Source organism: Myotis brandtii, unplaced genomic scaffold (assembly GCF_000412655.1).
Source record: "Myotis brandtii unplaced genomic scaffold, ASM41265v1 scaffold143, whole genome shotgun sequence".
Taxonomy (NCBI): domain Eukaryota; kingdom Metazoa; phylum Chordata; class Mammalia; order Chiroptera; family Vespertilionidae; genus Myotis; species Myotis brandtii.
Genome location: NW_005355115.1, coordinates 3,947,518 through 3,960,161, shown reverse-complemented (window position 1 = coordinate 3,960,161; position 12,644 = coordinate 3,947,518). Strand labels below are relative to the sequence as shown.

At 56.5% G+C, this 12,644-nt stretch overlaps 1 protein-coding gene across 12 annotated transcripts in view; it reads left to right on the top strand.

Annotated features, from left to right (window-relative positions):
* TJAP1 (tight junction associated protein 1 (peripheral)) overlaps positions 1-12,644 on the top strand; it is a 25,368-nt gene that overhangs the window by 9,482 nt on the left and 3,242 nt on the right. For 5 of the 12 annotated variants that reach the window (XM_005860978.2, XM_005860982.2, XM_005860981.2 and 2 more), the window contains 7 exons: positions 1,412-1,541; positions 8,277-8,374; positions 9,231-9,353; positions 10,858-10,886; positions 11,604-11,765; positions 11,970-12,036; positions 12,273-12,302. In XM_005860978.2, the coding sequence (XP_005861040.1) occupies positions 9,255-9,353; positions 10,858-10,886; positions 11,604-11,765; positions 11,970-12,036; positions 12,273-12,302 (387 nt within the window). In that variant the 5' untranslated portion in view covers positions 1,412-1,541; positions 8,277-8,374; positions 9,231-9,254. The other 7 variants (XM_005860979.2, XM_014535387.1, XM_014535384.1 and 4 more) reach the window with 6 other exon arrangements.

Below are 12,644 nucleotides of genomic sequence, written 5' to 3'. Positions count from 1 at the left end.
TTTTCCCCCATTGATTTTTACAGAGAGAGTGGAAGGGAGGGAGGGAAAGAGAGAGAGAAACATTGATATGAGAGAGACACATCAATTGGTTGCCTCCCACACGCGCCCTGACTGGGGCTGGGGATAGAACCTGCAACCCATATACGTGCCCTTAACTGGGAATCGAACCCGTGACCCTTTGACCCTGATACTCTAACCACTCCTCAGTGGCTGGCCATGCTTTCTTATCAGTCCAGGGAAGAGGTCAGAGCCCACAGGAAGAATTCTTTCTCTTCTAGATGTTTATCTCGCCCTGCATGGTCAGGCCTTGGCCTTTTGAGCTCTGGGGCTGTTGTCACAGCATTATGGGGATCCCAGAGAGTAGGCAATTGGAGGCTTTCCCTGCCTGCGTTAATCATTAACCTGGGCTTGGGAGAAGGGCCAGGCCCCTCTGTTGGGCTAGGGTGGTCACTTGTCTCCCTTCTCTACCCCAAGTCATCTTCTCTTCTGCAGGGCTATCCAGGCAGAAGGGAGAATCCCTCCCTGTTGTTCCCCTGACCTGTTGCCTTTCCTTTAGCACAGCAGTATTTGCTGAAGCTCTCCTGTCCTGCTGCCCCAGAGGCATTTCTTGTGGGGTCTCTGGGCTCCACTGCTGTGGCTGCATTGCCTTGATATAGTAAGCCAGGGCATGTTACTTCCCATAGGGTGGTTCTGCAGGCTTCAGGAAAGTGTGATGCTTGTCTTTCTGCCATGGCTCGTTCTGAGAGGGTGGACTGGTCCCTGTTGGAGCCTGGCTATAGCATAGCCTTTATCCTTGCTCTGTGGGTTCCACTGGGCCAGCTCCCTGGGAAGAGCCACCCCCCTGGCCCTTTCAGAAACTCAAAGGCAGCAGTGTGCTGCCCTCCCCTTGACTGGCCCAGTGCTAGGCCGGGTCACACACTGCCCCATTGTACTGTGCTTTCCACGCAGCTCTTGTTGCAGCTTCTGATCCCTGAGCCAGTTCTCTCCCAGCCCCTTTCCTCAGAGCCTGTGGGTGGTGGTGGGTGGACTCTGCTAGCACAGGCATGGGATGGGTGGCAGCTGCAGCTGTGGGTGGCTTTGTTCTGACAACCCAGCTTTTAGGGCTCTGGTGTAGTCTGGCATCAGTGTTCGGGGAATAGGTGAGAAAGGAGCTGCCCCGCCTGGCAGCAGCAACCTTTCCACAACAGCTGACCTCTCTGTTGACCAACCAGAGAGCCTTGTTACATGGGGTCAGTGAGCTGGACTCACTGGGTGGCAGGGCAGTGCTGTACCTCTGCCTGGCATGATTTCCGGGTGGGAGAAAGCCCCTGAGGGCCTGATGCTAAGTCCGGAGGAGCCTTGCCTGTCAGGAGAGTGCAGTGTGTACCCTGGGCATGTGCAGCTTGGCATTCCTTCTGTTCTCTCTTTGCAGCTCCGGAGTTGGGCTGCTCACAAATCAAGCTGTCTGTTTATATGGAGTGCCTGGAGGGTGTCTGCCATGAGTCTGTCATTAACCATGCTAACCAGGAGAGCTGGCTGGTTGGGGAGAAGACACTAACCCCGTGAGTCTGACCTGGGCCAGCTAACCTGCCCTGGGAGTACCACCAGCGGTGCCTCTGACCTCTCTCCCTCCCGCAGCCTGGCCACCTCCTCCCCCTAGCGTACCTCATGCCGTCTCCTCTGTTCTCTGGTGCTTATAACTGGGTTCCCTCCAGCTTCCCAGTCTCCTTGCTCTGGGTGGGATGTGTCCCCTTCATGGCCAGGGAGGAGGGTTCCCTAGGCACAGCCACCTGCCCATCTGCCAGCCTGCTGCAGGACTTGGCCTCCCCTCAGTCTGTACCATGCCGCCCAGATCTTTCTTAAAACAGAATTGGGTAGAGTTTCCGTTTAACATGCCGTTAGCACCATGGAGTGGGAGCGTGTCGCTCGGTTAGCCTGCTGTTTCTTTTTCCTGCCTCAGAGACAGGTGGAGATTTTCTTTTAGACGGAACCGTTTCCTTCCTTTTTCAAGAGGAGGATTGAATGGTATCCCCATTATTCTCACGCCAGGGTCATAATTTAAGATTAGCTGCAAGGTTCTCCTTGGGGTTGGGGAGGTTGAAGAAAACCTTGGCCTGGTTGTGAGAAATTCCCTGGGCAGAAGAGTGAAGCTACTTAAAGTGAAAGCTGGAGCCCAGAACCAGGTACCCACCTGAGATGTAGCTCCCATTGGTGACTGTCATTCTGGGAGGTGGAGTGGGTGGAGTTTGCCCCCCTCCCCCACCCCCCCCACCCACTTCCTTCCACAGCTGGAACTTCAGGTGGACTTTAGCCGAGAAGAGCTGGGAAGGGCGCCTTAGCCCAAGGGAGCAGGACTTGCTTTGGATCCCACAGTGGGCCTAGGTGAGGCCCTGGCCTGAGATTGGGAGGCTGGAGAACGGCCCTTTAGGTTTGGAAAGGAGAAGGGGTTCCCGAGATAACAGGAAGGCCGACTGCTTGGAGCTCCCTGGTGTTGTGCACAGGTAACTCTTTAGACAGACTATGTCTCCTGCCTCTGGAGGCTGTGCAGTATGGGGTAGGCTGGATAGGGAAACTTGAGACCTGCAGGCCCGCACAGTGGTTCTGTACTCTTGGGCTGCGAGGGAGAAGGTAGCGAGCTGTCTACTAGTGTGGGGTGTGGGGGGGTGTAAATGTGAGAGCTGGTAGATGCTACTCAGACGTTTAGGGACCCTGAGTTAGCAAGCTGGAGGGGTTTGTGGCTTGGCTCTGAACAAGAAAGCCAAAGGAAACTGGAGGGGGGGCTTAGTTCAGGGCCACCCCTCACTTGGTTCTTGCATCTTAGGAGAGGGCATGGGGACCACTGTCAAGTGCTGCTTATGATCTTGGGGGTATGTTGGCCCTCTCTTTATAGGGGGGGGGGTTGGTTTGCTTGGATCATCAGTCGTCTTTAGCCCCTTTGTTCCTGTCTAGTGTTTGCTTGAATGGGGTCAGGTGATAGACTTGAGGTATTTGCTCAGGTGGGGAGCCAGGTGAGCACTGAAGGTCACAGCTCTAGTTTTGAGTCCTCAGGATTACTCTGTGACAGAATAATACCCACCCATTTTGGCTTTTAAAAACCTGTCAGTCTGTTCCTCTTTGAGCAGGCATGAGGCCAGATCAGGGCCCCAGGCAGCTTGTCCCAAGAGGGTGAGATTGTACTTGCCCAGAGGGGTGGCAGCATGGCTGTCAGAGGGGCAGCAGGGCCAGTCTGGGCACAGACTGGCATCTTCCAGCCTAGTCATCAGCCCAGAACAGAGCCTGCCCAGGCCCCACTCCATGAGCTGCTGGATGCTTGCCCGCCACGCGCCCAGGATTGCTGAGGGCTTTGCTCATGTATCTCAGGAACAGCTGCATGCCGGAAACTGGGGGCTGGTTGCAAGTGGGAGGGGCACCTGGGGCCGGTGTGGGGAAAGCTGAGCCCCAACAGCTCTTTTAGGATCTGCTCACTGTGCTGGAGGACTGTTCCGCTGTTCACTGACAGTCCCGGTGGAGAGGGGCCGTACTAACGCTGGTGGAACCCCTGCCCAGTCACCTGGTTACAGGGCTGGCCCTTGCAGGGTGGTAGTTTGTGTTTCTTGGGCCTCGTTTGGAGGCAGAGCCTGGCTTTCAGGAGCTTGCGGTGCAGCTTTCTCCAGGCTTGCAGAGTTCAGAGACTTCGTACAACTGAGGACACAATTAGCTGCCAGCTGAGGACAGTTCTCACAGAGGAGGCACTAGTTCCTGTGCGATCAGACATTCATGTTTTTTAGCAGTTGATTGGGGGCTTTGGAAGGGCCTGTATTTATTTCTATTATTTCTATCTTGCTGGATTCCAAGGGACCTAAGGCAGAATACAACACGGCTGGAGTATGCTAAAGAAGGGCTGGTTTTAAAAGCAGTAGTGATTATTGCTGACTTCCGTTAGACTTTTCTTGGGTGAATTATGAAGAAGAGCTTGAATAATTTTGGTGGTGATGTGGGGCCCTTGGTAATTGAGAAGTTGGGTTCATTGACCCCTCGAGGTGCCCCACTTGCTTGATTCAGTGCCAGCTGTGAGCAGAAAGGCGTATCATCAGGTTCAGAAATAGTCTGAGCCCAGATAAATGTCGGGGCCATAATTTCCTGACGAGAGCATGGGCGATGGGGGGTGGGGGTGGGGGTGGCAGGCCGTCTTTCCAGGGCAGGGCAGCTGAACTGGGCAGTGAAGTTGTAGAGAAGAACTTGGAACTGGGGGAGACATCTGGCGAGGGAAGGCAGAAGTTTGAAAAGCCAAAGAGCCACACCCGTGCTGGATTCAATTCAGTCTCCCTCGCTGGGCTGTGTTGAGGGGGTGGCCTCTGAGCCCTCAGAGGAGGTGCTTGGACCTCCCTTCTGCACCTTTGACTTTGCCCTGGGCCTTGGGGAAACCCATAGAAAGGATGGCAGAAGGAAGCGAGAGGGTGTCCTTGGCTCTTGAACTTGCACCTTCCTCTGGTGCCTCCTGTGGGTGTTCGGTGGCAGAGCCTGGCTTTCAGGAGCTTGCGGTGCAGCTTTCTCCAGGCTTGCAGAGTTCAGAGACTTCGTACAGCTGAGGACACACTTAGCTGCCAGCTGAGGACACAATTAGCTGAACTAATTGTGGTAGGAGGAATAAGGATAGTGGTTTGGAGAAAATCAGGATTCTGAAGAATTTTCTCCAGGAAACGACTCCATCTTCAGCAGCGGTGATCCCTGATCACAGTGAAAGTCCCTGGTCACATCCACACACTTCACATCCACACAAAAGGAGCAGGCATGAGTCCCACCTCCTGGTTAAAGAGTGAAGCTTGGCGAAGTTTTTGTCCTTTGATTAAAGGATACTGCTCAGCCAACTTCTGTCACACATTTCTCCTTATATCTATCTCTGTCTACACTCTCTGCTCAGCTGTTCAGGTTCACAGTGCGGGTTCACTGTGCGTGAGAGTACCATTTCCAATGAAAGCAGACTTTGTTCTCCGGAGGCAGCTAATCATGCCCCATGGGCTGTAATCAGGGAGAAGGTATTTAATACAGGGCAGGTGGCAACAGGCGGCCTGCACTGACTGGCAGATTGCAACATGGCAATTAGGAAGCTATCACCACCACCCCCCCCCCCACCTCCACCCCAGCAGATACGGGGTTGAATCTCTCCTCCAAACTGATTTTGAGTAAGTGAAGAATGAATACTATGCAGAAGAAGAAGGAGGAGGCTGGTTGGTGGGGGTGGTGAGGGGTGAGGAGAGCTGCTTTTTCTTCTCACCTCACCTCCCTGAGGTAGGGAGGAGGGTTTATTGCTGCTCTGGGTATCTCCCTCAACAGTGCCTGCAGGTCCAGCCCAAGGAGCCTCAGACTAAACTGGGTCAGCCAGAGGTTTTACCATCGGCCTCAGCTTTCCCCCGGAGCACAGCTGTACTCCTACAAACCAAGCATGTGATCTGGTAGCTGCACATCCTTAGTCCTCTGCCCCAGTTCCTTGAAGCTGAGGGAGTTTTGGAGTAATACTCTTCCCCCATCAACTTCTAGACCTTCCAAGGACCATTTTCCAGAGCTGGGCACCGAGAGGCCCGGAGGCTGCTTGCTTGCTCATCGTGGCCCGTGGCCCATTCCGAACGTCCAGCTGTTTTCCCTGGAGTCCTTTTCTCCGTGCAGGGTTGGAGACCGCCTTGGGCTGAAACACTGCAAGGCCACCTGGGAACCTCTGGGTGGAGATTGGCCAGTGGAGGCTGTCCCTGGTAGCTGGGCTTTCTGGGAGGTCTGCTTGCTGCCTTTCAGCTTACCTTTCATCTTCCTCCAGCTTGCGGCCTGGTGTCCCGCTGCTTCTTGTTCTGTCCTCCACACCACCTGGCACCGTTCTCCCCCTGGGTCTGTCCTTCCCTGCGGCACTTCTAGTCCAGGACAGCGGGCGGCCAGGCCCACTGTGTTCCTGTTCAGTGCCGGCATCGTGGGCCCCTAGACGCTGAATCTGGGGCACTTAGCGGATCTCAGGAGTCGGAGCGAGGGCCTGGTATTTATGGACACGGGGCAGGGAGTGGCACAGACTCTCCCTCGTGGACTTGCGTTGGGGACACTGCAGGCTCCCTGGTGGGCATTGCCCTCTGTGTTCCCCGTTGGGAGTGGCTCCTTTCTCTGTGACTGACATGCATGAAAAGAGTCGGCTCTGGCTGGGAGGGAACCAGCCCATCTCCCCACCATCCGTCCCAGAGTGTCCGTGCCTGCATCTACTCCCCATTTCACTGCCACCCACATCCACTCTGTCTGCCCCCTCAGCAAGCCAGACTGTGACTGCGGAAGCTCCGGGAATATGTGCTGAGGGGCTGGGGCGAGGGGACTTGAGGGCAGGATGAGGCAGGATGAGCTGTGGGATGTGTGGCAATTAGAGTGAGGGCTGCGGAGCGCAGGGCGAGGCTGCTCTCCTTACAGGTAGAATTACCAGATACCTGAGCAGTCAGTGTCCTCCCTGCCCATACGCATGTCCTGGCGCCTAGGGGACAGTGTGGGCACCGGCAGGAATAGGGTAGGGAAGAAAAGCAGCAGCTGGGAATAGAGGAGGGTATGTAAAGGGGCCTGCAGGGAAAGAGGGGCTACCCAGCTGACTGGGGATCATGGGAGCAGGGGCCTGGATTCTCCTTAGAAAAGGAGAGAAGGCAGAGGCCAGCACAGGAGCCTCCCTTGGGTTTTGTAGAGTCTCTTTGGCTGCATGTAACACTCACTCCTGTGTTTCTGGCTCTACCCCCCTTCCCAGCTCAAATACACACCTCCACTTACACCCCCTGTGTATCAGAATCCAGGTACCCGGGCTGGTTTGGGCTGCCCGGGCCTCTCCCCCAGGCCATACGAACTCTCACCCTGGGGCCCTCTGGAGGGGTAGCCCTGGGGAACCTGTGGGGGTGACTTGTTTGCTCCCCACACCCCAGGAATGTGCTGTCCTTTCAGGCCCGCCCGGATTCCTGTGCAGGGAGTCAGCCGACACAGCTTGCTGCTTGTGCCCTGTGGGGACACGTTCTGCTTCTCCATCAAAGGGGTGGAGGTTGGCGGCTCGTGCCTGCTGTCACACCCCAGCTCCCCAGAACCCCAGGCCAGAGCCCAGGCTGTTCAGACAGAGGAGGGAGGCCGCTCCTGCGTCCCCGCCCTCCCTACACCCTCACCTTCTCCCCGCCTCAGGCCCTGTTGGAATGTGACAAGAGTCATGGCCAGGGCATGTCCCAGCAGCAGGAACACACGCTCTAGCCCGCAAGGCTTCCCTCAGCCCCGAGCTCTGTTAGGTGAAGGCGGCGGGAAGATTGTTTATGCCCAGAAGGCCACCTAAGGTTACTGCCTGCGCTGGTCCCTGTGGTGGCTGCTGCCCCCCTGCTGCAGCCTAGTTTATTACAGATGGGGGCAGAGCTCAGAGCCCCAAGAACTTGGAGGGGACCACAAGGTGACTCAGTCCCGCCACCGGGGGCAGATGAGAAAGGCTTATCCAGTGAGGAAGGGCCACACAGTGTGTCAGCATCACTGAGCCTGGGACCCCAGCATCTCAGCTCCCAGACTTGGGTGTCTACACCAGGGTTTCTCAGCCGTGGCACTGTCAACACTGTGTGTTGATCATTCTTTCTCGTGGGGGTGTCCCGTGCATCATGGAATGTTTAGCCGCAGCCCTGGCCTCTACCCACTACATGCCAATGGCACCCACTCCTGTTGTGATAACCAGAAATATCTTCAGACATTTGCCAGATACCTGAGAAGGGGTCGAGGGGGGACCAAAGTCACTCTGTTTGAGAACCATCATTGCTCTAAACTGCTGCCTTTTTTAGATTTCCTCTCCTGTGCCTTCCCCTCATCACAAAGTCTGTTTACCATAGTGTACACAGAGGTAGCCTTTGGGTTCCTTCTGGAGACTGCTAGGAGCTTTCTTTCCAGCACCTTCTTACATCTCTACGAGGCTTTTCCCTGGTCTTCTCTTGTGCAGCCCATGTTCTCCAAACCTCTTAGTTGTTTGCAGATGCTGAGAGATGAACAGGACAGATGTGGGGTAGGAGAGGGACAGGACAGGGCCAGGCCTATTTCAGAATTGGGCATGCGTGTAAGCCACGACCATGAACACAGACACAGACACGCATGACTATTCATAGAGCAGGCAGGAGCCCGGTGCTTCTAGTCCTCTCCCACCCCCACCGCTTCCCCCTCAGACGCCTTGTCCCATGGCTTTCCTGCCTCTCTCCCTGGGGTGCCTTCCAGGTCCCAGACTGGGCAGGGTGGCCTGTGGCACTGACAGACGGGCGGCTGACACCTGGTTTCCACTTTCTTCCCTTCTCCGGTTTCAGGAGCTTTTGGCAAGAGGAAGTGGAGGGGCCGTGGGATGCGGAGAGCCGAGGGCTAACTCCCGGACAGCGGAACAGAGCAAGCTGCTGACGGACAGACGGTATGTCCTGGTGAGGCCTGCACCCCCACGTGGCTCTCTTCTGGGGAGGCTGGCAGGTGAGGGGGCAGCAGGCGGCGCCTCTTGTCCGGGGGCTGGTGAAAGGAGACTGATGGAGGCTAGTGGGGCTTGGTCTTCAGGACTCTGTCGAGCTCAGAGACCCCGCTGAGGAGCCTGGGTTGGGTGAATATCCTCAAAACCTTACTTTCTGGTTACAGTTATTTTTTTTTTACAGTTATACTTTTTAAAGTAACGTTTATTCACCATTTCCTAAGTGCCAGGTGCTGTTCTCAGTGCTTTACCTAATCTCACAATAACCCTGTGAAACCAGTGCTGTTCTTGCCCCATTTTAGAGTAGAGGGAGCTGATATGTGTAGAGGGCAGTTTTCCCTTCGAGGCCTCCTTCTGAGCCCACACAGGACGTGGTGGCAGCCTTCACACTCGCCGCCCACTCCTCGGGCAAGTGCATTCTTCCTGGTGCCCAGGCCCCAGGTCTTGCCTTGCCCACCCCTCTGTTCCCCTTGGGCCCATGCCCCCCTCAGGACTCCCCTGACTCCTTGGGCGCCGACACACCAGCATCCAGCCCTTCTAGTGACCCCAGCCATGCCCGAGTCTGTGGGCCTGCCTGGTGGCTCCTACCTTTGTCCCCCTCACCGTCCTCTTCCTCAGTCCAGAGGCCACTTGCCCTCATTTCTGAGGCTCCTCCTCCCTGGCTTCTCCTCAGCAGGTTGACTGGTTGGGGAGAAGACACTAACCCTGAGCTTTTGGCAAGAGGAAGGGGAGGGGCCGTGGGATGCGGAGAGGCAACGGCTAACTCCCGGACAGCGGAACAGAGCAAGCTGCTGACAAACAGACGCAGGTTGAGGAGCCCTCACCTCCCAGAATGACCAGTGCGACCCCTGCTAAGAAACCCTACCGCAAGGCACCGCCTGAGCATCGGGAGCTGCGGCTGGAAGCTCCTGGGTCCCAGCTTGAGCAGCAGGTCAGCAAGACCGGCACCCCCACTTTGCCTGGCAGAGGTGGGCCTCTGAAGCTGGCTGTCTGGCTGACTTCTCCCGCCTGAGGGGACTCTGGCCCCCTGAGTTGGGGTGAGAGTATGGCATTGCTGGTGGGGGCAGTGTGGGCTCCTGGAGGCCAGCCATGAGCACATGTCCACATGTCAGGAAGCCCCAGAGTCTTGGTAGCTCTGCAGAAATGACCCCACACATGCAGTATTGCTCTCTCTATGAGAGGCAGCCCCCAGACGGAGGGGCCCTAACCTGCTGGAGGCTGGGACTTGTCCTCCACTGGTGGAGGAGAGCCGTCAACCTGCAGCCCCTCGGGGGGCTGTGGGGAGGCGATGCTCCAGCTCCTTCCACCAGACCAGCTGTTCCTCACTGTCCCTGGAAGTCAGGCCCTTCCTCCAGCTTTACTTTGGCTCACATTTGTTAAAGACATCGGTTATCCTCCCTCGTTAAGCTCACTAACAGGAGGAAACGAGTGTGGTGGTGGTTTATTCTCCTTGCTACCTGGTTTCCTCCCTGTGGCCATGCATGGAGTGCACTTACAGAATGTGAGAGTGTCAGCACATGCTGAGCATCAGGGTACCATGGCCGCCTGGGTCAGAGTCAGGGCAGAGATGCCGTGACTGGCCCATTTCAGCTCAGAGAACAGTGAATAAACAGGCCAAGTATTGTGCTGGGTGCCCTGGTTTTGTAGATGAGGACTCCAGGCTCAGTAAGGTTAACACAACCAGCCTGTGGTAGAAACGGATCGACTCCAGGTGTTAGTGGCTCCAAAGTCCATGGTCTGGGCCACCCACCGCATTTTCCTGACCCCGACTGGCGTGTGAAGCGGTCAGTTTTCTTTGGAGTGACATTTCCCTCTTGCCATAGCACATGCCTGTTCAGCGCTGTGTCTGGCTGAGCCCTGACTCTTGGGCTGTGACCAACATAGGGATTTTGGGAGGATGGGGTAGGAGGTTAAAAGGAAGGAGAGACACTTCACTCCTCTGTCAGGATCAGCCCAGCGGGTCTCCTTCTCTCATGCACTTGCTCCTCCCAAGCCTCTGTGAGGGCCTGGCTCTGCCTGATGGTCAGAGCTCGGGACGCTGCTATATCTCAGCCTGGTTTCTTCACTTCCCTGGAAGGTCTCTGCCACGCCTGCCGGGCTCAGGATCCCGGTGAACAGCTGAGAAGCTTTCCCTGGGAGAGGTGGCATGGGCACCAGGACTTATTTGCAACTGGCTCTAGGCCTAAGAGGGATTGGAGCTGGTGAGGGTTGGAAGGGGTTCTTGAATCTTCTAGTTGGCATGGGAAAGTGATCTAGGCTTGTCTGGGCATTACTGGATTGCCTCCATCTCTACAGGACACTCACTGCAGCCCACTTCTGCTGTGAGAGTCTTTGGGCTTCAGAAATGGCCCTTCCCAGGGCTTCCTGGAGGGTGGGCCTAGCAGGAGGCCCGTGGCCTAGAGCTGAGCCTCAAGCTTCTGTTCTTTTGTGCCCAGGAGTCCCTGACTGACGCAGAGAGGATGAAGTGAGTATCTGCTGCCCGAGAGCCTGCCCTGCCTCAGCTCTGTCCCCTTAGCTCCGGGCGAGGCTGGTGGTGTAGTTGGGCTTTTCCTTGGATTAGGTAGAGGTAAATGTTGGGTTGGGGTGGGGTGGTTTAGGGACCCTGGGAGGAGGCTTGGTGTGGATATTCCTTTGAAAAAACAGGTTTGTTCCATGGGCTGCAAGAGAACCTGGAATCAAGGAGGGGATGGCTCTGAGGGCCTGCTCTTGCCAGCAAGCTCTTCCCCAGCGCCTGGCCCTTCTGTGCCAGCTGCCTCCCTGGAGCCCTTTCCGTCAGCCATGTGAGGCCTCTGGAGAGGGGGCAGTGCTGGGCTGGATTTCCAGGAGATTAATAATGGAGCAGGCTGGTAGTGCAGTGGGGAAACTGGAGCTGGGGGCTTGGTGGCTGGCGGGCTTGGGCTGTAACCAGAGACAGACTTAGAATCCCCCCACCCAATTCTGTCTTCTCATTCTTCTCCAGTGAGGGGGAGGGTGGGGGGACGACCATCTACTATCCCCTCTGCCTCCCCCACTCTCCAAGCCAGGCTGTGTTCCCTGGGCCAGAAGGGCTGAGGTTCAAGAGTCCCCTGCCCCTAGTTGCCTGTCTTCATGTCATCCCTACTAACTCCCTGACCAGCCTGGGGCTCCAGGGCTGGCCCTTCTATCTCTAATGCCCCTTTGCCCTTGACTCCTTCCCTGCCAGGCTGTTGCAGCAGGAGAATGAAGAGCTTCGCAGGCGCCTGGCCTTGGCCACCAGGCGCACCGAGGCCCTGGAGCGAGAGCCGGAAATTGGGCAGGACTGCCTGGAGCTGGACCTGGGCCAGAGCCGCGAGGAGCTGGACAAATTTAAGGACAAGTTTCGCAGGTATGGGAACAAGGGGCTAGGACACACATGCACACATCTCCCCATCATTGGGGATTAGCTGGAAGAGGCCTCATCTGATTCTGGTGAAAAAACTGAAGTTCAGGGAGGAGAATGACTTGCCCAAGATCCCTCATGAAGGAGAGGCTGAACAGGGCCTGGAAAACAGGACCTTGACCCAGGGGCCTGCCTTGTATTCCTCTACAGGCTGCAGAACAGCTACACAGCTTCCCAGAGGACCAACCAGGAGCTGGAGGACAAGCTGCACACGCTGGTAACCTGTCCAAGAGGGCAGTCCGGCTGGCACTGTGCTCACAGCATAGCAGGGGCTAGGACTTGCCAAGGGAATGCCTTTCTGCCCAGGGGCTTGGGGAGGGAAGCGGGGGCAGTGGTGGGGAGGGGACCGCAGTGTGCTCTGCAAGTCAGGACTGTCTTAATGCTCACACTGTTTCTCTTCTCTCCTCGTCTTCCCCTCATGCTGCCACCGTTGCTGCTGCACTCTCCTCTCAGGCCTCTCTTAGCCACAGCTGGATTTTTGCAGTTGCGTCTGAGTTGTGTGTTTTCTCCCTTGCCCTGGCCTCCTGCTCAGTGGAGATCTGGGATTGCCGGGGCCCTGGTCGTTTCCCTCTGCCCAGTCCTATTCTCTTCCTTATGTGAGGCCTGTTCAGTAGTCAGTGCCTCCTTCCTAGGGGACAGCTGGGAGCCTGCTCTCGGCCTAGGCAGAGGTACTGATTGATGTCACTACTGAACACACAGCCTCTCGGCTGCACTGGCAGCAAACCCAAGCCTTTCGGGGAAAGGGGCCGTCGACGCAGCCTATGACCTGAAGATCAGAAGGCTGCTTTGGAGCCGGCAGCTCCCTTCCAGCTCATCTAGATAATC